General features: G+C 37.2%; 1 protein-coding gene across 2 annotated transcripts in view; it reads left to right on the top strand.

The window, feature by feature from the left end:
- Positions 1 to 26665, top strand: part of EPRS1 (glutamyl-prolyl-tRNA synthetase 1) — a 39649-nt gene that overhangs the window by 11721 nt on the left and 1263 nt on the right. The window contains exons 7-31 of one of the 2 annotated variants that reach the window (XM_041476797.1): positions 13 to 139; positions 332 to 524; positions 895 to 1066; positions 1571 to 1804; positions 2821 to 2905; positions 3249 to 3308; positions 5702 to 5812; positions 7318 to 7454; positions 8179 to 8386; positions 8820 to 8932; positions 9557 to 9674; positions 9810 to 10187; positions 12582 to 12830; positions 13408 to 13638; positions 14001 to 14266; positions 15271 to 15322; positions 16169 to 16378; positions 16528 to 16600; positions 17397 to 17476; positions 17803 to 17904; positions 18470 to 18625; positions 18746 to 18943; positions 19309 to 19482; positions 21765 to 21925; positions 24808 to 24886. In XM_041476797.1, the coding sequence (XP_041332731.1) occupies positions 13 to 139; positions 332 to 524; positions 895 to 1066; positions 1571 to 1804; positions 2821 to 2905; positions 3249 to 3308; positions 5702 to 5812; positions 7318 to 7454; positions 8179 to 8386; positions 8820 to 8932; positions 9557 to 9674; positions 9810 to 10187; positions 12582 to 12830; positions 13408 to 13638; positions 14001 to 14266; positions 15271 to 15322; positions 16169 to 16378; positions 16528 to 16600; positions 17397 to 17476; positions 17803 to 17904; positions 18470 to 18625; positions 18746 to 18943; positions 19309 to 19482; positions 21765 to 21925; positions 24808 to 24886 (3967 nt within the window). The remainder of the gene's footprint in view (positions 1 to 12; positions 140 to 331; positions 525 to 894; positions 1067 to 1570; positions 1805 to 2820; positions 2906 to 3248; positions 3309 to 5701; positions 5813 to 7317; positions 7455 to 8178; positions 8387 to 8819; positions 8933 to 9556; positions 9675 to 9809; positions 10188 to 12581; positions 12831 to 13407; positions 13639 to 14000; positions 14267 to 15270; positions 15323 to 16168; positions 16379 to 16527; positions 16601 to 17396; positions 17477 to 17802; positions 17905 to 18469; positions 18626 to 18745; positions 18944 to 19308; positions 19483 to 21764; positions 21926 to 24807; positions 24887 to 26665) is intronic. The other variant, XM_041476798.1, reaches the window with a different exon arrangement.

Below are 26665 nucleotides of genomic sequence, written 5' to 3' on the forward strand. Positions count from 1 at the left end.
TTTCCTTTTTAGATATCTCCATATTGGTCATGCCAAAGCTGCCCTGCTAAATCAGCACTACCAAGTTAACTTCAAAGGAAAACTTATTATGAGATTTGATGACACAAATCCAGAAAAAGAGAAAGAAGACTTTGAAAAGGTATGAGAAGATAGCAGAGTGATTGTAGGCTGTGAAAGAATGGTAAGTGCATGCCTCTCTTTTCTTTCATACTTATTCTTATGGCTTATCCTTCCTGGACAATGGAGCATTAAAAACACCACATCTTACATGAAGAGGCTAAAGAAAACTACCTTTCCTGAATATTACAGTGTACATTTTCACACTTGGCAGGTTATTCTCGAAGATGTTGCCATGCTGCACATCAAACCAGATCAATTTACATATACCTCAGATCACTTTGAAACAATAATGAAATATGCTGAGAAACTTATTCAAGAAGGGAAGGCTTATGTGGATGATACTCCTGCAGAACAAATGAAAGCAGAACGTGAGCAAAGAGTGGAATCTAAACACAGAAATAACTGTAAGATATTTTAAGCTTTTGTTTTGCTTCCTTACCTTTTGATTTGGTATCAAAGCTTGATTTTTATTAACAAATATGAGTGAAGTTACTAAATTGTGTATCTTCAAAGTCCTTATAGGGACTTGAAAGTGTTTAATGCTTTGTTCTACAAGGTTGGACGGATTAAATACATTTAGATCAGGACAGTATACTTGTGTGTGCATGAATTCATCACCATTCATTATCACTTAAATAATTCACAATGGAAAATGTGTGAAAGTGAATTCCAGTGTCCAAAGAGGGAGATGACACTGATTTTTGTTACTGCCGTAATAAAACTTGATTCTGTATCAGCTTCATTTAGAAAATTGTGTATTTTTGTTGTTCTTAGGTGTTAATAAGAATCTGCAAATGTGGGAAGAAATGAAAAAGGGAACAGAATATGGACAAACTTGTTGTCTACGAGCAAAAATAGATATGAGTAGTAATAATGGATGTATGAGGGATCCAACTCTTTTTCGTTGTAAAAACCAGCCTCACCCTCGGACAGGAAGTACCTACAAGTATGTCCACTTTCTCCTTGTGTGGCCTGTAGCTTTTACTCTTTCCAGGTCATTTACAATTACTTAGTAAATTTCTTTTAATACTTGGAACTTGCTAGCATCTTTCTACTAGAATATGTGATGAGTCTCTTGACTTTCTGAAACTTGTGCAAATTACTTCTAAAACGTGTGAGATGGCCGTTATAGTCAACAGTGAATATTATTTCAGTTTTGGTCCTTATATATGCTTGACAAAAACATTAGAAGTGAAGGGTAATTTTTTTTTTAGGCTTGAATATTAAGGCTGTTATCAGTTCATTTCTTGAAGGCTTTCTTCATCTTAAAAATATGTTGCCTTCTGGATCTTTCTGTGGACAATTGTGTATGTGTTATTTTGGTCTTGATCTGAAAGTTTTCAGGATCATACGTTAGAAATATTTATAATACATGAATATAAAGTTGAAATGTTTAGGTGGGAGGAAAGTGTTTTGTTCTACCCTGCTAATTAAAGATCTTTCTTGTCAGGGTTTATCCCACATATGACTTTGCCTGCCCCATTGTTGATAGTATTGAAGGTGTCACACATGCACTGAGAACAACGGAATACCATGACAGAGATGAACAATTCTACTGGATTATTGAGGCTCTGGGTATAAGGAAACCATATATATGGGAGTATAGCAGGCTAAACCTCAACAACACTGTGCTCTCCAAGAGAAAGCTCACGTGGTTTGTCAACGAAGGCCTTGTGGATGGATGGTACGTTCCATGGCTGTAGGTCAGCACTGTTCCCTAAGATTCTTGTGACTGGCACATTCATTTTTGCTTTGGGAAGAATATAGTTAATTAAACTGGCTTGTGTATGTACAATGTGTCTGTTTCCTACTCTACAGTAGCTGTGTACATACATATTCATGGCCAGTTATAAACATGAGGCAGCTTATTTTTGGACTCTGGCTCTGCTGTGGGTGGCATTTACATGTTTTCCACTCTTGAGTCATTGGTTGTTGTCATTGGAGTAATTCCTAAACAATGCCAGAAGAGGGCCTGGATTGAAGTGTTTCTGGTCCTGTCCATCTAGTCAAATCCATCCCACTTCTCTCCAGCATGCCCTCACCCTCCTTCTTTTTGTTAATTTTTTCAGATTAATTTGATTTCTGAAGACAGTGTTTGGTGGACTAGTTGTCTAGTTGTCAGTTGAATTGGAAGCTTAGATTCCTAGTTTATGCATGGAGCCACTTGTCTAGAGCCAAATTTATCCTTTCTTGCCCCTGCCTGTTTTTTTTTTTTTTTTCCCCTAGAGATGTAGCTGATCTTATGATGCCTTTACTCTTCCTTCCCTAAGGACCCCTGTTATGTCCTCAGCAAGGTTTGGTTCATGTTCCTACCAAATTCAAATGTTACACTGCAGATCAGGCCTTTTTATTTCTTCCATAAGAGAAACAAAAAAAATCATAAAATTCTATCACTCATATAAAGAGGTAGCATTGTCACTTTTCTCCAGTAACATTTTCTGGGTGCCCTTGGAAGGGAAATAATGGATAGCGACATAACTTTTGCCTTGCTAGTTTTTGAGAGACCTGACCTTCACCATATGTTTTGTATGGATAAGAGCTCAGTCTTCTCAGTTAGGTGCTCTCACCTTGCTGGGAATTCAGTGACTAAAATACACTGAGGCTGTGCCTTTTGTGTGTGGCAGTATTAGTAAAGTTCTTGATAAGTGCAGAATTAGAAAATCTAGTGCATGGCACTAATGGAACACTGTTTTCCACTAGGGATGACCCAAGATTTCCCACTGTGCGTGGTGTCCTGAGAAGAGGCATGACAGTTGAAGGACTAAAACAGTTTATTGCTGCTCAGGTGGGTGTTTTCTTCTGATTCTTTGAATCTCCCTTGCTAAGTTTCACAAATTTTTGTGAAGCTTCACTTAATGTACTTCTCACTGGGAGGTTTCTGCTTTTGAAGCTTTGCTACTTTGATGTATATTGCTTCAACAATGGCAGCACCTGTGAGTAGGGGTTGGCAAAATGGACTTGCAGGTTTCTTATTTGGAGAGGGTTTATTTTGCAAGCTCAAAAACTGTTTTTGATTAAAACAAACCATAGAGAGTTTTCAGTTTAAAGAACTTTGTTTTAAATTAGTCTAAGAGCTGGAATATTTACATTAACGTGGTATTGTTTTTTTGGTTTTTTTTTTAATCCAGGGCTCCTCTCGATCTGTCGTGAATATGGAGTGGGATAAAATCTGGTCCTTTAACAAAAAGGTATGTGCTTACTCGGATTTGTTGCTACTCCTGATATCCTCTTTCTAGGATATGTAGAGAATCCAGCATTCATTGGAGTGCTTGTCACAACAAGTAGCAGTTGCAGTATGCTGCATCATTTGGCGCACTCTCAGGAAAATGGAATGTGCCCCCCCTTCTAACCTGAAGAAGCACTAACCCTATTGATTCTTCTATACCAGTACTTACTTGCCTTCCTTAGTAATATGGGAAAGGATAATGGTATTTGTGCAAATCTGATCTGAAAACTGCATTTCATTTTTCTGCTTTCAAGCTGCGAGCTATCTGTAAGAAGGTATTACTTAATGCTTTTTACCTCAGCATATAGCTTACAGTGCTGTAAGCATACATAGCATAAGCTATCATTTTGCAGCTTCATAGCACAGTCAGTCTTGCTTGTATAACAGGAGCTCTACAAACCCACTGAAAATGCATTATTCCTAGTTTTCAAAGGCTGCCCACTTCCAGGTTGGCTGATCTGTCAACATAAACACAAATTTTCCCCGACTTGGTTCATGTTGGCCGCGTTTCCTTTCTGTGGCAAAAGGACAAACGCACTGCGTGCTCTGCCTGGGGAGACCAAGCCAGCACTGCTGGAGTTTCTGACTGAATGGCAAATCAGGAATATTGCATCTTGACATGATGAGTTGCTTTTTGGCAGCAGATGCTTGGACACTATAATAAGGCGATTTGTTTTCATGAGGATTGCATATTTTGTGTGATTGTGGAAACACCTGTTATTTTGCATTGGGATTCCTGCTTGGTTTTGCTTAGATAGTACCCAGATCTGTTCATTTAAATAGTTTTTGCTTGTCTGGCATGTGTCTTGTATTTCTTCATGTATTTTGCATTTGATTTGCTACATACACGTAGATTTATGAATTGGTTCTTTCTGTTGCTGCATAAATATATTTATGACTAACAACGGATTTGAGGGGAAGAATCAACAATGGACTGTCAAGGCTCATTTTTTTTAATTGACTTTTAAACTGAGTTTCTTAGACCTCTGACTCAGCTCTTTGTACAGCACCATATTTATTGGCCAGTTTTATTTACATGTGGCTGTGCAGATTGAAAGCTATCTGCAATATGAGAAAAACCAGTTGGCTGCTTACAGGTAATTCTGAGCTCAAAGACTTTATCAGTGTGACAGCTCATATTTTATATGTAATCCTGTAGTTTTTAGCAGGGAGGGACTGAGAGTTTTAATGAATAAAATAAAGAGCCTGGTAATAACACCATAAAATCTGCTCATTTAATTATCAAAATTATGATATTAAATCATATAATACCCCTACATTTTGAGATACATACACAAGTCCTTTTTCAAAGTGTATGTTTAACATTTAGGTGTCTGACTTCAGTGACTACTAACTTATAAAAGTGTGTCTTCTTAAAAGTATATCATCATATCACTTTATTATCTAATGTCAGTAATTAGAAACTAAATACTTTTCTCCAAAATATAGAAGAATATATAGCTGTGCAGCTTTTCACTTTAGCCGGAATAAACCAAGGAGAGAAAAAATCACTTTGTATTAATAAAAGCAGGCGTTTTTGTTTGTGTCAGTTTCCAGTTAACTGGGTAGATCTCTGATACTCCTTTTGGCCTTAGATGACTACTTTACTTGAATTGTGTATTTAAGTGCTTCTGAACAGTTTGACAACCCAGTATTTCAGGTATAAAAAATACTGTGAAAAACTACAGCAGCTAGGTTTGATAATGGGCCATAAAAATACAGGAAGACCTCCTAGTGGTACCTTTTTCTTACCAAACTCATGTTATAGAAAGCCTAATGAAGTCAATGTTATGGTATTGCCTTATTATAGTATCTGATGTGTCTGTAGTAAAATTGCAGACTTGATTAGTGCCTCCTCTGCAGCCAGTTCTATTACTGATTCTGCTGGAGTACTGGCCTGGAAAATGAGTATGAGATCAGGTCTTGTACTGCTGGAAAAAGAACAAACTCCACTTAAAAATTATTGCTTTAAATTTAGTTAACTAAAGAAAAAGTGGTTCAGATGTATTAGCCTATGTGCTCAGTAAAACTGTATCAGAGTACATTTTTGTGTCTTCCCTGTAAGGCATTGGGTCATAATTTTGGTTACTTCTGCTGTCAGTAGTACCCAATTCAGTTTTTACTCAGAATTTTAGTAAAGATTGGAAATTGTAAAGTACTACCACTATTTTCTCACTATTCTATAGCTTTGGATGAAAGTGACATTAAAGCAAACTGTGAAAAAATGCAGTAACATAAAGAATACCAGTCAATAGTCTTTTTTTTTTTTTTTCTTTTGTGGTGATTGTTTTGTAAAGCATCTTATTTTTTTGTCAGTGGCATATATTCATGATCTACCTTATTTGTTTTCTGTAGGTTATAGACCCAGTAGCACCTCGGTACACTGCCTTACTGAAAGATGCAGTGGTCCCAGTAAATATTCCAGAAGCTCAAGAGGAGATGAAAGAAGTGGCTAAACACCCAAAGGTTCTTGCTTTGCTCTCTTAATATTCTTGTACTGCAGCTCAGTAAGGTTGGGAAGTACCTTGGCATGGAACGGTCAGGAAGGAGAGTCCTGCTTTTAGCTTGCTCAGATAGCAGAAGATCTATCCAAGGGGTACTTTTATTATGCCTCAGAATTGTCAAAAACTGTGCAACTACTAAACTTTTGTTCTTCTAAGAGGGAACTCTTTTTGTAAATATATAGAGTGTGCATAAAAGGTGCCTTAAAAGGCCTCTCTGGGAGTTTTCAGAAGAGGTGAGTCATTACAAGCCTGGAGTGCTCCTCAAACTGGTTTTCCTGTTGTTTGATGCTAACTTTCACAGAGGTTAAATATTAAATTTTATTCAAGCTCTGTGGCTATAATACAGTAAACACTCTTTATCCATTAACAGAGAGGTGCTTTTAAGTGGTTTATAAAATCAGGTTTTATGTGGAGAGGTAACATTAACCTGTTGATTCTGTCAATCTCTGGATTTTAATATGACTTTTAAATTTGTATAGCAAATAGTTCTTATCAAAAACTAAGAACTTGCTGATTTGATACTTTCAGTATCCAGTAAACAGAATAATATCCCTTAAAAGGGAAGTGTGTTACTGATACAGCTCTTTCTTGGTGCTACAAGTAACAAAGATACTTTCCTTTGAGTCTGAGGTCTTAAATTGTTTTTAAATGTCACTGAAAGCATCCCTTAGTTGTACTTATATACATTTACACTGAGAAATGAGTGAATATTGCTGAGGCTTTACTTCATTTTTTTGTTTTGATTTTGTTGCTCTGAGTGCTCCTGTAGCCATTTCTTTTAACTGAGAGTTGGACATTGGGTTTCCCCTCTTGCCCATGGCTGATAAAAGGAAACAGGTTTTGAGCAGATGTGAGAGTTGTGACTCTTCAAGGCTCAAAGATGCTGAAGTTTGGTCAGATGCAAGCCAGCATATTAAAACAATGATAGTACCAGTAAATGCTGCCTCCAATATGTAATGAAATAAATACTGACCAGAAGGAATAAATTGAAAACTCCTGACCAGCTGAGAAAGTCTGAACTCAAAGCCATCAGCCTTTTTAGAAAATAGAAGTTTATCTCAATTGTTGAGATACTTCAAAGCTGAATATTTCAGAAGTGATGTAGTTCTGGTTTCTGTCTTTACAAATCTATGCAGCTAAAAGAAGCTCCTTATATATTTCCATAATAACTTTATAAAAAAGCAAAAAATGAGAGTTCTGAAATTAGTTTTGAAGGGAATTTGCATAGCAAAATGGAAACTTGAGAAAAAGTTTGGGTTTACCTGTGAGATCTTAAAAATGCATGGACCTTAAGGAAATGGAATATGCTGTCAGTGGATTTTTTGGGTGTATTACCAGGGGAATGCAGACAACACCTGTAAAAGAAACTGGAGAGAGTTGTGGAAAAACATTGTGGCTTTGCATTACTGTTATTGTCCATCTTCTGTCTTCATCTGTTGTCTTTGAAATGTAAACGATTATTCACAGAATGCTGACGTTGGGTTGAAGCCTGTGTGGTACAGCTCCAGAGTCCTCATCGAGGGCGCAGATGCAGAGACCCTGGTGGAGGGAGAGGTGGTTACGTTCATAAATTGGGGCAATGTCATCATCACCAAATTAAACAGGTAACCTGTTCAGTGGCAGATGAAATTAATTTTTAGTTTCCAGCTTTTTGTTGCCTTTTCTTTTAACAGGAAGCTTGTAACAGTAAAGAATTTGTAACAGTAAAGAACTGATGGTTGGCCATGTATGTCTATTCTATGATTCTGTGTCTATAAATCTACTTTGAAATATGCCATGAAACTGCATGTTAGCATAGGGTGTATATTTCTGTAGATTCAGGTTGGAAATCATTAGTCAGTCCTGATACTGCATGTCCCTGTCATCCAGTGCTCTCCATGATTCTGTGGTAATATTGCCACTGTAAAACAGCTTTTTCAGACAGAAAAAAACCACCTGAATGTTAACAATTTTCACCCTATAAAAAATACTGCTTTTGCATACTGAGAAACTAAACCTGCCACAGTTTCAGTTGCACAGCTGTTGAGGTGGGAAGGAGACCATTTAATGTCATCGTGGTATCTTTGAAGTGGTTGTGTTGAGACAGTGCCAGAATGGAGTGAGCTCTGATAGCGAACATAAATATGCAAAGATTTTTTTCCTTATGCTTTTTGCTCTATATTAATATTTAAGACAACAAAATTAATGGAGAATGTAATCGGCAGTAAATGCACTCTTTCATTTTCTATGATTCACACTTTAAAAATTAACTCTGAACACTTGTTTTTGCAGTATTGAATCAGAACGGGTCATTTAGGCTGTACCATTATAATTTCTGTTTTCCTGTAGAAATTCAAGTGGAAAAATTGTGTCCATCAATGCCAAGTTGAACTTAGATAATAAGGACTTCAAAAAAACTACTAAGATCACTTGGTTGGCAGAAACTCCACATGCACCCCTCATCCCATCTGTCTGTGTTAATTATGAGCATCTGATCACTAAGCCAGTTCTAGGTAAAGATGAAGACTTCAAGCAATATATCAACCGAAATAGCAAGGTGAGTTATATTTTTGTCCCCTTTAATTCCACAAAACCTCATATTGTTTTTTGGGGGGTTTTTTTAATTCAATGTTTCTAGTTGTGGTTTTTAAAATATAATTGGTTTTTTGTTCAACAGATAAATTGTGCTGGTGTATCTAGTTTCTTTGTTTCCATGTAACCTGTCATAATCTCAAAATTAAAATGTGACTCTTGTTTATTCTCAGTTGTTACCAGGCTTTTACACATGTGAGACCAATAACTTGAGTTTTTGTCTTGGTACATTCTTACGACATAGCATCTTCTTGCTAGTACTTGTTCTGCTGTTTCTGGAATTAAGTAACATTTTGACACTTGGAAAAGGAGTAAATCACTACTATCCTTCTACAACTCTATTTCTTGCTGTTCCTTTGCTCTGTTAGACATGGACTGATTTCTTTTAATACTTGCAGCAAGAAGAACTGATGCTGGGTGATCCGTGCCTTAAGGAGTTAAAAAAAGGAGACATCATACAACTTCAGAGGAGAGGATTCTTTATTTGTGATCAGCCCTATGAGCCAGTGAGGTCAGTTACTTGAGAATGGCCTAAACAGACTACACAGAATTTGCTTTAGCTTACTGTGTTTTAGTGTTTTCACACACATTGGCAAGAGTAATGTTGTCTGCAAATGTTTACCCATTACCATGATCTTTGTGAGTAATATCTCTGTGGACTGGCATGGCTTTAATTTTTTATTACGTTCCTGCCTCTTCAAACTGTCTTAAGCCAAGTATGTGGTACTTGAGGTGCACCCCAGCTAACCTGGACTTAGTAATGAAGTCATGGTTTCGTTATGATTTGGAGTATAGAAATTAAGTAGCAGTGCTACAGAATAAAACAGGCATTTTTACAATTAGGGTGTGCACATACTACTTAATTGTAATACTTTCTTAGCAAGCTATCAAAACATCTACATGCAATTATAACATAAACATATAAATATGATAAAAAAAGGAAAACGTGCGTGCAAGAGGAATCATTGCAGATCCCCAATTATGTAAATTTAGGTAATTACAGCTGTGTATCAAAGATAAACCTGCAGTTGTGTGAAAGCATCTTTTAGAAAGAGTAGCTCATTTGTTTCAATAAATGTTTGATAATTATCTTTTATTTCCTTTCCTGTTGTATTTTCTATAAATCTTTTTATAGTCCTTACAGCTGTAAAGATGCCCCATGCATTTTGATTTACATCCCTGATGGACACACTAAAGAAATGCCAACATCTGGGTCAAAAGAGAAGACCAAAGCTGAAACTGCAAAGAAAGAGGTAAACTGGTTTTTTAGGAAAGTACCATAAAATGTATTATTATACATCTATTTCTGTATGAGATTACATGCTGAATACTTGGCTTTTTTTTTTTTTTTTTTTTTTTTTTTTTTTTTTTTTTTTTTTTTTTTTAAGGCTAGTTCAACTGTAAAAGGAAAATCTTCTGCTCCAGTTGTTGGTCATGCCTCTACTCCATCCTGTGCTGAATCATCTGAAGGTCACTTGATCATCTACAGCAAGGTGGCTGCACAGGGTGATGTAGTTCGTGACTTGAAGGCTAGGAAGGCAGCAAAGGAAGATATTGATAAAGCTGTGAAAGAACTGCTGGCCTTAAAAGCAGAATACAAAGAGAAGACAGGCCAGGAGTATAAGCCAGGAAATCCTCCAATATCTGGAAGTGCACAGTCATCAAAGCTTGAGACCTCTGGTACCTTGGACAGTAAAGCTCTGTATGATAAAGTAGCAGAACAAGGAGAAGTGGTCCGAAAACTGAAAGCTGAGAAAGCATCTAAGGTGATGATTAAAATAATCATGTGGTTTTGTCTGGGTTTGCACAGCCCACTGTTCTCTCTCTGTGAAGGTGAATGGGTGCTTATGGATCCAGGGTTTTTATCGTGGTCTTCATTTGGACTGGGCTCTGTTCTGTCAAGACTTGTGTTTTGCAATACTTACTTCTTCAGTTAAATTTGTATGACCAAGTTTATATTGGTGAATTCCCATATTTCTTAGGCTAGTGTTCTGAAACATGGACAGAATTTACCCAACAGCAAGAGTTGATTAAGTATCCAGATCAAGTCCTTGAGATTAAAATGCCTTGGCAATTTCTTCATTTGTTTAACTCAGTATGGTCAAATTATGTGACTTCACAGGATTGAATTGTTGCTGTTTAGACCGTAAAACAAAGCTCCAAAACTGCCGCGCTGCTGTCAGAGTGTCTCTACTCCCCTGGGCAGGGGAGGAGGTTGCTCCGGCTGAGCTGAAGGCACAGCAGCCGACAGCCGGGGTGGGGGGCACTTCCCAGATGCGCTGGGGGCGTCCCGGGTGCACCTCAGCAAGGGGCAGCAGCGAGCAGCAGGCAGGCGAAGTGGAAGAAAGAAAGGAGGGACCCTCCTCGGGGGTAAAATCCAGAGTTTTTATTGTCTCCAGGGTAGCCAGCCGAGCAGGGACCACGAGGCAGGAATACAGCAGCTTATAAAGGGGGCGGAACATACAACACATTAACCAATGAGGAAGAACTTGGGAGAGAACAAACTCGTGAGAAACATGCCGGCTAGCCAATAGGGAATGTGACAGGGAGGGACTCTTGTTCCCGATCCAATCACCCACCGAAGAGGGGAGAACTTTCTGGAAAGAGGGAAGGAGACAGTGGATGATGGACAGGAACTTGGGGAGGGATTGACAGAAGGTAACCAGGGAAACAGGGAGGAAATGATAACTTGACACTCTCAGAGGGAGGGGTACCAGGGGAGGAGGAGAGGGGGATCCCAGGACCGAACCATTATAACTTTAGGGGGAAATAGAACAAACCAAATGGACCCTGCACCACAACACAAAACCAGAAAGGAAAGATCCAAATGCCACAGATGTTTTTGAGAATCTTCCTGTCTGTAACTGTACATAGCAAATATAGCTATTGTTAGCTGTGTTATTTCCTTTCTTTTTAATGCAGAGCAAGAAGAGAGGGAAAATAACGTAGTTTGCCCAGTGGTTAAATAATGTTGATAGTAGTAGTATCTTGATGGCACCATAGAATCTAAATAAATGAGAAGATCTAAATTAATTTATTGTTATAATTTTACTTAGGACAGTTAGGGTTGTACGTCCCTTAAGAGGAGTTACTTTGTTAAAATAGGAAATTAGTAGAGAAGACTTCTCTGAATTACTCTACTAAGTACTTAGAAAAATGGAATAGGTGCACATAAACTGCAGGTCTTTTTATGAAAGTATTTGTGGTACTCTTGAGAGTCTTATGTCTCTATGTCTTTGTTCCTCCCTCTTTCTCCCCCCTTCCTTTCTTCTTTCAGGATGAGATAGGTGCTGCTGTGGAAGTCCTTTTATCCCTAAAGGCAGAATATAAGCAACAGACAGGCCAGGAGTACAAGCCTAGAAGCCCACCTTGTGGCCTTTGTCCCTCCTCAATGTTCTCCTGTTCCCACTCCTCCATCCCCATGTCCAGTAGACAGCAAGGCTCTGTACAGCAAAGTAGCTCAACAAGGAGAAGTGGTCCTCAATCTCAAATCAGAGAAAGCTTCAAAGGTGTTCTACCTGTGGATACTTCTGAGTGGAACAGTGTCTTCAGTTTAGGCTAAAACTCACCGTCAGGTTTTGTGAAATTTGAGGAGCAAAACATAAGCTAGTTCCATGAAGCGCTTTCCCAAATTCTCTTAAGCTGATGATATGGCTGACTGCATGAGTTCTGTGTTAGTGCATGGAAAAGAAATAAGTTCTTTTTTTAGTCATACAAGATAAGTGAAGCAGACTATAGGCAGTAACTTGGAGCCAGAATGGCAGCAGTAAATTTGGGAATTACCTGATCATGACCAAACAACCATTATTTCTTCAGAGTCTGTGTATTTGCTACTACTCTCCAGTGTGCAGCTCATGGACTACTATAACTGGAGGGGACTAAGCCACCTAAATGGGAGGCTTTTATGGCACAGAAATCAGCCCTTACCTACACTACCTGAGTTGGTCCTTTGGCGTACAACTTGTAGGTCTTCTGGCTAAAAAGTTTTACCACAGAACTTAGTAATAACGGCTTATACTTGCAGGATAGCTCTAGAAGTTTTATTACAACAGCTGTGTTAGTGCCATTCTAGTAATGGCTTGTGTTATCTCAGCGCTTGTGTTACACCTCTGTTATTTCTACCCTTCTCTGCAACTGCTGTTTTTTCTCTCTTGCTTCAGGAAGAAATAGATGAGGCTGTGAAAATTCTTTTAAACCTAAAAGCAGGATATAAACAAAAGACAGGTCAAGAGTTCAAGCCTGGAAATCCACCCTCAATGCCTCCTTGTCTGTCTTCCACGGCGCCTCCATCTCCTGTCTGCTGCAGTAACTTAGCAAGCTGTAGCTTAGTGGATGGCAAAGCATTTTATGATACTGTAGTTGAGCAAGGGGAAGTGGTACGCAGACTCAAGGCAGAGAAAGCTTCCAAGGTACAATAGGCATTAGCGTGAGCAATTGTAATTGTAATCACATTTGACCACTGGGGGGAAATCTTTCACCAGGTAGTGACCAAGCTCCCCTATGTCCAGGTCATGCATGCTCTGATAATGCCAAACAGAACTGTTCTGGTGCTGGATACTTTCCTGACTCAGATATATGAAGTCAAACTTAACCCCTTATATATAGGTGAATAGGCACGAGTATGGCAGTTATTGACCTTGCAGAAGTGTTTAATGTATTTTACCATCTATTGCTGTATTTGGGACAAGTGACTTTTCAACTATCTAGTGTGCTGCAGCAATAGCAAGATCTGTCAAAATGAGACAGATTCAGTGATAGTTGTGGAAAAGAACAGGAGACAAACCTGCAGCTTTTTAGGTGCTTCTGGGGGGCGGGGGGATTTCTGCCTGTATTTCCACCTTGCAAAATTAGTTTAGGTATTGGGTTGTTTTTGGGGGGGTTTTTTGTTGGTTGGTTAGGTTGGTTTCATAGCCTGATAATCAATGCTTCTGGCCAGTTCTCTCTTTAATTCTCACCAGTAAATCTTGCTATTTGTCCTCCACATAGGATCAAATAGATGAAGCAGTAAAACTCCTCCTTTCTCTAAAAGCTGAATACAAGGAAAAGAATGGGCAGGAGTACAAGCCAGGACACCCACCAACAGCTCAGGGGGCTTTGCCTCAGACATCAAACGCAGTATCCAGCGGTCCAGATACTCCTGAAGCTAAAGCCCTGTTTAGCAAAGTAGCTCTTCAAGGAGATGAAGTTAGGAAATTAAAAGCAGAAAAAGCAGATAAGGTAATAACATGTACACTGTAGTGTAAAAATATAATATATGTATTTAAATCTAAAAATCTCTTTAAAATTCAGTGTGATTATGGGAATTAGAAATGTACCTTTAAAATTATGTACCTTTAAAAAATGTACCTTTAAAAGGCAGCATTTGAATTCTGGGATCTGAAATATTCTTTTTAAATTAGATATGCTGTCAGGTATGATCCTATAAAATGTCAGCACATTAAAGTTAAGTACTGGCTTATGCAGATTTTTTTTTGCCAATAGTCTGTGAATGTCCATAAAGCCATATAGATTTTTTTTAATAGACCCATATTATTCCAGTGATTTCTCTATAATTTTCTTACTTTTTTCTTTCCTTCAAGGAAAAAATAGATGTGGCTGTTAAAGAACTTCTTCAGTTGAAGGCCCAGTATAAGTCTGTTGCAGGAGTTGACTATAAACCAGTGTCCGCTAGTGGTGTAGATGACAAAGACAAAAAGAAGAAAGAGAAGGAGAACAAGTCTGAAAAGCAGAGTAAGCAACAGAAGCAAAATGATGGCCCCAAAAAAGAACCTTTGCAAGGACAGAGTGGTAATGAGCACTCCTCAAATGGATCAGGAGAGGGCCAAGGCCCTAAGAAGCAAACCAGGTAAAGATGCAATCTTTAATCTTATTGGATAGAACCATCAACTGTCTACCTATGTTCAGATTTAGAGTTTGATACATATCTAATTTCATTTGAAAGTATGGACATTTGCAAAATAACTGTATTGATTTTCATATTCAGGATTGAGCCAAAATCAAGTTACCAAAGTTTATTTAGTGTCAGTTGTACTTCAGCATCCTGTATTGTTACTGTCACTGAGAAGTTTTTGTGCTTATTATTTCTTTCTGTAAATGTGCTGCTGTGTCTTGCTGAAAATTTAGAGGTCTTTCTACAGCATGTATTATGCAGCACTATGTATTTCCTGTTTTATGTACATAAATCATATATTAGAGACAGAGATGCGGTTATTTTGTATAGAAATAATGCCAGAAAAAAATGTGTTTCCCTCCTTTAAAACTTCTTTGTTTGTAGAGATATAAAACTTTTACTTTTGTATTCTGTCATTTGAGTCTGGTGAGTTTAACCTTCTTTAGAGTCCTGTAGTTTTATTGGTTATCTTTATTTTGAGGTAGGGTCAGTTTTCTCAAACAGTGTGACTGACATTCACATGAATGGTGAATTCAAGTTGCATGTCCTTCCTGAAATTTTAGCTACTGTCTAGGTAGGAAATGTTTAAAATAAAGAGTAAAACAGCTTACACACAGGTCTGGTTAATCTTAGGTTCTTACTGGACTCCTTACTGGTGGTTGGGTTTCTTAATATGTTGCTGTGAGGTTCTTTGATACAGCCATAGTGAGAATTAGAAGTGTTCAAACTATACTGAATAAATGGAACTGTTCTTATTAAATATTCTTGTTAGGGTAAGGAAATACTAGCAACTCCCACCAGCCAAAACTTAGCCTTTTGATGTAAAACTAAAACATTCTCTTCCACCTTATTATTCCATACCTCCTGCCCCAAAAAAAGAAGAGAAAAAAAAAGGGTTAGGATAAGTTTCACAGCTAAATGCTGAACAGCACAAATCTGTTTCTTTTGTCATACCTTAGGCTGGGTCTAGAAGCTAAAAAAGAAGAAAATCTTTCAGAGTGGTTCTCTCAGGTAAGTGCACATCAGTTTGATTTAATTGTTTCATTCTGTAATAAATCAATGTCTGTTAGGAATTTACGTATTTCTGATTGAGTTCCTTTTTTTTTTTAATACAAAGCAAAGTATTTTCTCTTTTCTATGTCTTATGTTATCATGGTCTTTAATAGAAGTGCCTTGGAGTGAAGAGCTGAATAAATTTAGTAAGCTGTAAAAAGGGTGAGTGTCACCCACCCAACCTTTTATATATAATGTATATGGTTTCCTCGTCTCATATCTGGATTCCTCTTTTGTTAAGAGTAAAAAACTTAGTTGAAATTATAGGAATTCCACAGACTTGAGTGTTCTATTTCAGCTCAAGGTGATGCATAACAGAGTGAATATCTGTTGATACTTAACAATTTTGCTGGCTTGTGAGATTGAAAACAACCCAGGCAGAGATGATTAGTTTAGACTAGTCTTGTTATGAGAGATTGTAAGTAGCTGTCAATGGTGTACATTTCCTGTCAGTAGTATAATTTTTGCCTGTACTCTAAGGAATAAAAGTCTCTTCTGACATGAGCTAGAGACATTTCTTACAGAAGTGCAATTTTTTTGTTCCTGGAAAGTAGCCATAGTCTCTTACTTGGGTTCATGAAATTCATTTTAAGTTTTTACAGTATTTAGACCTGTTATTAAACTTAATGTTCGTGGTTAACCTTCTCTAGGTAACACAAATGACCCTAAAGTATATCTTAGCTGCAAACAATTTGAGCAGTTTTAAGTAGGAGACTTCTCTTGAGTTGCATGAGACACCCTTGAATTACTGAATGTTCTCTGTGTACAATCTGAAACTTCAGCCTCTGATTAATCTTTTGCAAGGTGATCACAAAATCAGAGATGATTGAATACTATGATGTGAGTGGCTGTTACATTCTTCGTCCTTGGGCTCATGCTATTTGGGAAGCCATCAAAGACTTCTTTGATGCAGAGATCAAGAAACTTGGAGTGGAAAACTGCTACTTCCCCATGTTTGTGTCCCAGGCTGCCCTAGAAACAGAGAAGTCTCATATTGCTGACTTTGCTCCTGAGGTACACTTCAAAACTTCATTTTAATCTGACTGTAAGAAAACCCAACCATTTAGTCTGCAGCTGGTGGGTATGAAAGTAAGTTTGGGGCTAGAGGATTTTTTCCCAAACTTATTTTGTTTAATTTTTTTTTTATTTTCTCTTTTTTTTAGGTTGCTTGGGTCACAAGATCTGGGAAAACAGAACTGGCTGAACCAATTGCTATACGTCCCACAAGTGAAACAGGTGGGTCTGTTTTCATGTAGTTTGGCTATAAACTTATATGTGAAGTTCTATGTATAGTGTAGCTGATAGACAAGAGTCCCTTCTGAAAAGTGGAAGTCCCCACTTTTCAGAATGTTTTCTGTAACTCCTTAGGAAAACTTCTTAATCTTGTTGCTGCTCATAGGAAATCCACATTATATGTTCCCTTAAATAGACATTTTTAGGAAATGCAGACATTTCAGGAATTTTTTTGTTAATATCCTGAAGACTGGCTTACTTTGTCTGAAAACACATTTGATTATTTGGTTTATAATGTTTATAAGAATTTTTTCAACTCATAATTCATTTTGTTTTGCATGTGTTTTGACTGTAATTGTTCCTCTGAGTAATTTAAACAAGCATTTTAAGACATAAGGCTGGATAAGTTTTTAACTGAGTCAATTAAAAAGGAACTAAATAGGAATTAAAGGAACTAAAAGGAATTAAATAGAAGCTACCTGAGGTCAGGTAGTTCCTATTTGTGAACCCAGGTGTATTTACCATACTGTAAGCCAGGGATTCAAACCCAGTGTCATTAAATAATAAGCTTTGGATTGTACTTTGACCAGCAGCAACCAAGCTCTTTTGCAGAGACTTGGGATAAAGTGGAAGTACTCTGGTGAAAATATTATGTATTAAGACAAAAAATGTATTTTAAAGGAAATGAAACATAAAAGCATAATTGTCACAGCAGAGACTGTTAAGCTTATATGTACCAAAAGGAAAAGTTTGACGTGTCTTTATTGTGTGGAGACTCAAAGCTGCTTTCTTTTTTCAGTAATGTATCCTTCCTATGCAAAGTGGGTGCAGTCACACAGGGATCTTCCTATCAAGCTTAATCAGTGGTGCAGTGTTGTGGTATGTGTACACAATTCCTGAGTACCTCTTCTTATCACAAGTGCAGTGTAGGACAGTTATTCTCTATGGCCTTGGCATGATCATAATGATCACAGCACATATTTCAAACCAAAATTATTACCATGGTTTATATGATATGTTTTTCTCAGTGTTTCTAATAAAACATTCTTTATCAATGTATATGGTTGACTGTATTAAGTAGAAATCTGTGAGTAGTTAGCTTTTTTATCATTATTGAGGATTTTCTAGTACTTGCTTATAAACATTATTTGTAACAAAAATTTGACGCTTCATAGTGTTACATTTTTATGCTTCTGCCCCTCCAGCGCTGGGAGTTCAAACACCCCCAGCCTTTCCTTCGGACTCGTGAGTTCCTTTGGCAGGAGGGTCACACAGCATTTGCAACATATGAAGAAGCAGCAGAGGAGGTAAAAACAAATGCACTGGTGCTTCTCCTTTCAGGAAGTTACCTTACTCCATAGCAACACAAACAAATCTTTGTACTGAGACCTCGAGGAAATATTTTTTTTGAGAGCCCTTGTGAAAAATGCCAAGTTTATTAAAACCCATTTTTTTCTCAGATGTAACCCATTTCTGAGGCTTCATTCTTTACAAACAATATGGGAAGTTTGAAGAGTGTGATATATAGTGTGCGCTTACCTTAAAATTATTTTTCTTAAAAATACTGAAAAATCAATTTTCATTAAAAATTTAAATAATGCATCCACGTGTTTACTACTAGAAGTTCTAAAACTTTCTTTGCCCAGTTCTAAAACTTTCTTCTTGTTTTCTGTCGTGACTTACAGTTGTTGCTTTTTCATTCAGGGAAAAGAACATCCAAAGTTTAAAGTAATTGAAGAAATCTTAGTTTCTAAACAAAGTCTTGAGAAAGTGTTAAATCTTAAAGATTTCAGACTCTGTCACGTAAAAATATTTCATGATGTAACAAATGCAAAATCCTGAGTAATTCTGAAGATAGTTTGTTCATCATAGGTGCTGCAGATACTTGATCTCTATGCTCGAGTGTATGAGGATCTCTTGGCAATACCTGTTGTGAAAGGAAGAAAGACAGAGAAGGAGAAGTTTGCTGGGGGGGATTATACAACCACTTTAGAGGCATTTATATCTGCCAGTGGAAGAGCTATCCAGGTATTTAGCTATTAAAATAATTCTTTATTTCAGTAAATATAGGAAGATGAAATATTTAAACTGGTGCTTGATAGCCTTAGATTTTCATTTAATAGAATTTTCTGTGTGCATCTATTTCAGGGAGCAACATCACATCATTTAGGGCAGAATTTCTCAAAGATGTTTGAAATTGTGTTTGAAGATCCCAAGAAGCCAGGAGAAAAACAGTTTGCTTATCAGAATTCCTGGGGCATTACAACTCGGACCATTGGTGTAATGACAATGATTCATGGAGATAACATGGGATTGGTACTCCCACCTCGTGTAGCCTGTATTCAGGTGTGTAAAAATGCCTTAAACTGCTTTAGTTTCCTTTCTTGTCTTGGAATTCCTAAGTATTTCATATTGGGCAGCTGGAAAACTTAATATAGGATGGAGCTGCCTAGTTAAAGAGTAGCTGTGTGAGGTTAATACAAATCATGAGGTTACTTGTGGTGGAGCAGTCCCCTTTGACAGTTCATCCATTTGAAGTAATGTTATCTGTGCCATTAGTATGAAAAGGGAAATGTGTCCTTCATTTCTGAGAGCATGAAGGCAATTACTGGAATATAGGGCCACAATATTGGTTTCAAGTTTTTTATAACTATGAGCTATTTTTTTTTTTTTTTTTTGTAGCATAAAGTACATGTCCTGTTCTATTGCAGGTTGTAATTATTCCCTGTGGTATCACAAACTCCCTTTCTGAAGAGGACAGAGAAGCTCTGTTGAAGAAATGTAACGAATATCGTAGCAGGCTGCTTGCTGTCAGCATCCGTGTCCGGGCTGATTTAAGAGACAACTACTCACCTGGCTGGAAGTTCAACCACTGGGAACTTAAGGTACTTTTCTTTCCAGGAGAGGTTTTGAAGCCTAGGTGAGGAGAATATATGAGGTATGCTATGTGTGCCCTGTGTTCTGGAGGCAAATGTGTTCTGTAAATTAAAATCTGCTACCTGATAATTAGTGATCACTTTTGTGAATAAATGAAGAAATGGTGTTTTCAAAAACTTGTTCTGTTTGCTAGGATTTGCATGTCATTAGGGATATTTAAACCTCCAGGGCTCTACTTATATACCTAGAAATTTAAATTAGGAGCATAAATTACTTGCATTTTTAGAAATATGTACTAATACTTCAGTGTGTCCTGACTCACAGCAGAACAGAGAAGATAAACCTGCAGTGTCGGAAACGAAAGGAGCAATTTTTTTTGTTTCAATATTGCCATGTTCCCCTCATATAGCACTTGAGAGGAACAGTTCTGCTTCCTCTAATATAAGAGGCTTTTATAAAACAGAAATAGTAAGCCAACTAAAACAGTGGTAATAATGGTAATTAAAAATTGAATGATGAGTATTGTTATGGAATCATATTTTTATTCTGAATTTAAAATCAGTTTCAATATGTTAATCTTCAAAGTAACCTGATAGAAGTGACCTAAATTGTTCAAAGTTTCCGTTGTCTCAAAGTTCTCTTCCCTTTGTGTAACCTTTTTTTTTTTTAATGGAGCTCTAGTACTGTGAAGCCATGTTGGAAAACTTTGTAAATAAAATTAGGTTTTTCAAGGAGGCACACAGCACAGGGTAAACTTGATGTTTTTCATAAAATCTACTAATGTGTAGATAATACACATTAGTATAATAATGTAGTATAATACCAGTCCAGTATAATACCTAAACTGCATCTTCAGGCTCATTGCAGGAACAATACACTCCTTTTATTGAATGTATAAGGAATTTCATAGGGTAAAAAATACAAAGGTGCTGGAATAAGAAGTAAAGGAATTAACTGGAAAATATTTTGCCTTATGCACTTGTCAGCTTAGCAGACTTCTGATGTTACTTCCTAAAAAAACCAAGTCAGTGGTACTTCTTTTGTATTGTCTGGTATTAGTTCCACTGCTTTCTTGGGAAATCTGCCTAAGGGACCATGAACTATTCTTTCACTTTGTAGTATTACAATTAGAAGTACTGGATACTCCCTTCCAAGTTTTTATTATGGAAACAATGCTTTGTGGGCATAAACTGGAATGTTCAGTTTGAATTGCTTGTTAATCATAGTTTCGAGTAGCTTTTTATGTAGCTTTGCAGCAGTAGTAGATAGTTCATTGGTCAGATGGATCTTACTGTACTATTCACCTTTTTAGCATAATTAAGGTAGTGGGGGCAGAGGGAGTATAGGGAATCACTTGGAAGCTGTGAACCTGAGGAAATTCCAGAGTACACAATGCATAGAAAGCTTGGTACAGGTTTTGATTCTCCTGTTCATCTCTTGAACACTGTGGAATGGTTTTAGCTTATAAACCTACTGGTTCAGTTTCTTTGCGGGAGAGGGGGGGAACAAGAGCAATCCTCCAAAATGTATTTTTATGCACTCTTTTCATTACCTGTGAAAGAATGTGTACACTCTGGTATACATGTTAGGATGTAAAGAAAATAAGTTACATGGTAGACTCTTAACTCACTCTTTTCAGTAACATGGAAAATCTTTTTGTCTGATTGTGTGATTTTGTCTGTGGGGGACGAGAAATTACATCTTACCACCAAAGTTTATAAACTTTGTTATGATAAACTTTGATAAACTCTGAATTACTTGAAATTACTTGCTTTGCTAAAGCAATTAGATGTTTGTAGTCAAATATTCAATGCAATTAATGTTGATATTAGGGCTGTATTTAACAGAACTTCTGCTGCTAAAACAATACCTGTTGAATGCTATTGAAAGCATTCTTTGAAAACAGAATTCAATGTATTAATGGGTGAACTAGAACATTATAATTGCTATAGAAGTCTTAATTGTTCAGACTTAAAAAATCTGATTTACACTATGTGGGATAACTTAGTGCAGTTTCAGCAGTGCTTCAGTATTACTTGCACGCTAGCACTGATGCAGTCTTCAAGCTAGTGAAGTGAGGTAGAATGCACAAGTGAAGAGAATGAGGATGAGAAAGACAGAAATGCATAAAAGCTTTGGAATATATTGTGATTCTTTTTTCCAAAGAAACTTAAATGTATCAAGTGAGTCTATACTAAAACTGGACTTTAAAACAACAAAAAGCCACAGAGAGAGAAATCTTCTGAGTATTACTTCTTCATCATAACTTCTAATTTTTTTTTCCTTGAAGGGTGTCCCAGTCAGAGTTGAAGTGGGACCACGAGACATGAAGAGCCAACAGTTTGTAGCTGTTAGAAGAGACACAGGGCAGAAGCTGACATTGTCTGAACATGAAGCAGAAGAGAAACTTAAGCAGATCTTGGAGGAGATCCATGCAAACCTTTACAGCAGGTAAACTAAGAGTTACAGTAAATGGCTCTGCTAATCACAGATGCCCTTCATCTGTCAGAAGAATTTCTCATGTTAATGGTTTGTTTGTGGAGAAAGACAGGTTAGGCTCATCTTCCTGTTTGTGTCATGTAATTTTCTACCTGTTAAACTCCTTCACATTCAGCGATAGGAGCTGCCTGTTGTTCTTATGAAGTTAAGAGGTTGTGAACTTACTTTAAAAAATACATCATTGAGTTCACATGTATTATTAATAAATAAATACACCATAAATACGTGTGACCCATTGGTCATTATGTGACCAGTGACCTTAACACTGCCCAAGGAAGGGCAGCAGAGCTGGTAAAGGGTGTAGAGCACAAATCCTGTGAGGAGTTGCTGAGGGAGGGGTGGGGTGTTTCTTCTGGAGAAAAGGAAGCTCAGGAGGGACCTCATCACTCTCTACAACTGCCTGGAAGGAGGATGTAGCCAGGTGAGAGTTGGTCTCTTCTCCCAGGTAACATGTGACAGAATAAGAGGAAATGATCTCAGGTTGAGCCAGGGAAGGTTTAGATTGGGCATTGGAAAAAATGTATTCACTGCAACTGTGGTCAAGCATTGAAACAGGCTGCCCAGCACAGTAATGGAATAGTCATCCATGGAAGTGTTCAGAAAACATATAAATGTGCTTATGGACATGGTTTAGTGGTAGGTCTGGCAGTGTTGGCTTAGTGGATGGACTCAATGATCTTAGAGGTCTTTTCCAGCCTAAATAATTCCATGATCCTATGTACAGAACTTATTTTTGAAAGATGCTTTTGGTGCAGAATTTTGAAAGACACAAAGCTGTCCAAGTAACTTCAGTAGCTGAAGTTCTGTGTCCAGAAGTGTATTGTAAGACCCTATGGACCTTCACAGGATTGTTTACTTGTAAGCAATCAAATACTTCTGAAACTGTTTTTTGCCCTTATTGCAAACACCAAAATCCCTCACAGGTCTCTCACTGCAGATTGTTGCTTGTAAGTCCACTGAGAAGAACAGGGTGTTGACACAGCACTATTTCTTTCTCTGATGATCAAAATTGTTTACAGGCGTAATATTTTTACCTAGTTCAAAAGCATCTTGGGATTTAGATTTAGAAGATGATTTAAAAAGCAAAATATACATCTGTCATGGTTTGACGCTGGCACAATGCTAATGCCTTCATGAAAATATATTTTTTTTAGTGGATGTTGTGAGATGTGATCAGAAATAGAGCAAAGTAGGCTTTAACTTAGGAATAAAGGAAAAAAAAACTTTATTAATTACAGTATCTAAAAAGGAACAGACACAGAATTTAGAATGAAAACTTTCTAAATATATTATTCTTCCTCTCATTTCTTCTACAGCATGAAATAAAACTTTAGATTTTTATCTAGTTACTATCTTTTAGATAATTAACTTTCAGTCTATCACTACTTTTTAAATAATTAACTTTTAGTTTATTAGGGAGAGAGGAGTTTTTTTTTGCACTATAGGCTTCTTTTGGAAACACAGTTGAAATCTTTTGTGTTTTCATGTTATTTGTGGCACTGTTCGAAGAGCATTTGTTTTCGTGACTTTTTCTTTTTATGTTCAGTGTTTTCACTACTGCGCATGGACCAGAATTGTTTTTAAGGTTCTCTTTTTAAGGATGCATTCCTCAGTTTTAAAAAAAGCAACAGTTTCTCAGCTTCGGGACACTAGTCCTTTTTAAATTTACTTCTTGGGCCGAGGGGCCTCGTGAACAAAGATATTTTATTTCACTGAAGACAGAGGGCATCACTACACCTTCTTCAGCTGTCTTTGTTTACACTACTGCTTCACCGTACTTTTTTGGCTCTAAGGCATTGCTTCCCCCTAAATGTAGTTTTTGTGTTACAGGAAAAGCATGGGTCTGTTTATGGCTGTACAAGAAGAGTCTAGCTCAAGGCTGCTCCATCATTTCTTCTCACCTAGGATTCTTCTTAACTCTTCTGACATTTCTTACTTGCACTAACTTTCATCACGCTTACTTATTTCTTTTTGTTTTATTTCTCTCTTTCCTCATTCAGATTCAAGAGGATCAGTATTTGTAAGGTTTCTGTTATTTAAGAAAAGGGTTAAAATTTTCGCTTTTGTCTGCTTAGAACTCTTATGGCGGCCAGGCACTTTCTTGCGCCACATCCTTCACTTCTGGCCAGTCGTGCTGCTAGTACATGATATCAAATTTTAAGGCAGCACAGGCACTGGCTCTGTCTCTTTCTATATCTCTCCTGGGGGGTAGCGGGGGTGGGGGGGGTCTGATGCTTCTTGATGTTCTTCTACTTTTTCATCTTGCAAAGCCTTCGCCCTCTTCCTGTGCCCAAGGCTCCGGCCTACCTCACCTCGGCTGCATGGCTTCCCCTCTCCCACCCAGCCCCAGCTGGGCAGGGGAGGTCTGACTTCTTTCATTGACCCAGACCAAGAGAGTTTTTTTTGGGAGTTCTCTGCTTTTTAACCCCCTGTGTTCTCAGAGGCGGTCCATGTTTTCAGTGACTAAACCAGGTGCTAATATTCAAATCTAAGCACTGATTGGTTTGAGCACAACTTCCCAAAAAATTCACTTCTTTCTCAACTTAGGACATCTATAGTATTTATTTCTGTCTGCTTCAGGTCAGTGTTTAACTGGTGGGCACAACAGTGTGAATGAGCACAGTGAAATATACAGCAACCTATCAGCAATTAATCAAAATTTTACCTCCTTGAGGATCAGTGGTAGAAAGACATAACCTGATTAGGAAGATTCTAATGAATATATAGTTCTTTTTGTAACCTTTTGTTTTGACTGGCTCTGAAAACTCAGCTCATTGGGCCAGTGAGTTTATTTGAATAAATCTGCCCTGACTGAATTTTTTTCCTTTTCTTAGAGCATCCAAGGACCTCAAAAGTCATATGGTGGTGGCCAGTAATATGGAGGACTTTCAAAAAGAGCTTGATTCAGGAAAGGTAAGGGGATTTACCACTTCTATTTTTGTGCTTCACACCCTTTTTATCTATTACAAATAATGGTTTTATCAGAGTATGCTTTTAAGAGAGAGTAATGTAAACATTTCATTCAGGTTACAATAACCTCACTGTCATTATTCTAATGCAGTGACAAAACACTAAGTCTCATATAAGGGTCCAGGTAAGAGTTTAAAGTACAAGATATTTACAACAAGGAAGTTTTACCTTTATGACCTGAGTAGAAGCCATTGGGTTCATTAAGAATTACTGCAAGTCAGAAACCTCCTTGGATTTATAATAAAAACAACCAATCACGTGGATGAGTGAGCTCTACTGATCTAAACATCTATGAAAAGCTATTGAAGTTCAGATGAGAGATTAAGTCTTCAGCACAGAATTGAGCTGAAGTTCTTTTACAAAGAACTGCTGACAGAATTTTTTAACCCTGAAATTCTGTCACAGATCAGGTTGGGAAATTGTTTATGTGTTTGGATTAGTGTGTTCAAGAGGTAGGATCCCCAGCATTAGTTAGTAAGGTTGTGTATTTTGTAAAGAGAGATCAGGAGGTTGTGTATCAATTAGATCCACTCTGAAAATTTCAAAATTCCTGATGAAAAATGTACAAGTGCCAAGAATCTGTAAATACTCTGTTGAACTTCAAAAATAATTTTAAGTTTTTCCTGGTTAGGCTTGACCTTCCATTATACTATTTTCTTGTATTTCTATTGCACTTAAATTCAATTTAGAACACAGTTTAAAAGAATAATGATAAACTTCAGAGGAGGAACTGATTTAGCAATGTCCAGCACTCACTGTTGTGTGCAGCTAGATTCTAGATATGACAAAGAGAATTAAGCTGTTTTTATAATGCTTAGAAGTCTCATGTAATCTAAATGTAGTTAAGCTTGGAAATGTGAACAAATAATTTTATGTTCCATGTTGGATACTTCCACTGTTTTGGTACTTAGGTTATATGAATTTATTATGAACTGCATATCTGAATTGAAAAAAAATTGAAAAAATATGCCATTTGGTCTTTGTTTCACTCTCTACCTATTTTTGTTGTACTAACATAATTTTATAGCATATGTATTCTGAATTACTTGAAATTGCAGTCTGTTAGCACTGACTACTGTTTAAGAGCAAAATTTTTAAAGATTAAATAAGTGCTCCTGTTTAATTCCTACTGCTGTTTTTCCCTTAATGGAATTGCAGACTCTTAGCTATTTAAAAATGTGGACTGTTTTTCATTTCACTAACAAAAGATTCATGCAAGAACAGTGTAGTAGAGTGGTAATAGTTCCTTTTTTCAGTTGCAAGAAAGTGAAGCTATAAAGTGAAGTCTACTAAAGGTGTGTTCCAGTTAATGCCAAATTGAGAATTTTGCAGTAAGAATGTAAATTAGGTGAAAGAAAGATGCACTGAGTGAACCTTATTCACAGTTTGGATAGAATTAAAATGAATGAAGGCTGAATTTAGTAGCTGAGGGTGCCCTCAGCTATCAGCATTTCATGAGTGTTCAAATGTGTATAGGGTGTGTCTTTTTTACAGTAATGCTACCTCTTGGTAGCAAACTGAATTTTCTCTGTGGAAGTCCATTAAAAAGTCAGTAAAATTGAATATAAAACTAGGGGCAAGAGATCTGCTCCAGTAGCTAAGAGTAGTGCAGAGAGGAGTGTGTGACATCATTTCAGCCTTGCTCTTTCAGTTTTCTTCAGTTAAGCTAAGTGAAGGAAAGAGCAGGAAGCTGCACACCCACACCCACCCCCCCCCCCCCCC

The sequence above is a fragment of the Pyrgilauda ruficollis genome, unplaced genomic scaffold (assembly GCF_017590135.1).
Source record: "Pyrgilauda ruficollis isolate IOZ18807 unplaced genomic scaffold, ASM1759013v1 scaffold4, whole genome shotgun sequence".
NCBI classification, from domain to species: domain Eukaryota; kingdom Metazoa; phylum Chordata; class Aves; order Passeriformes; family Passeridae; genus Pyrgilauda; species Pyrgilauda ruficollis.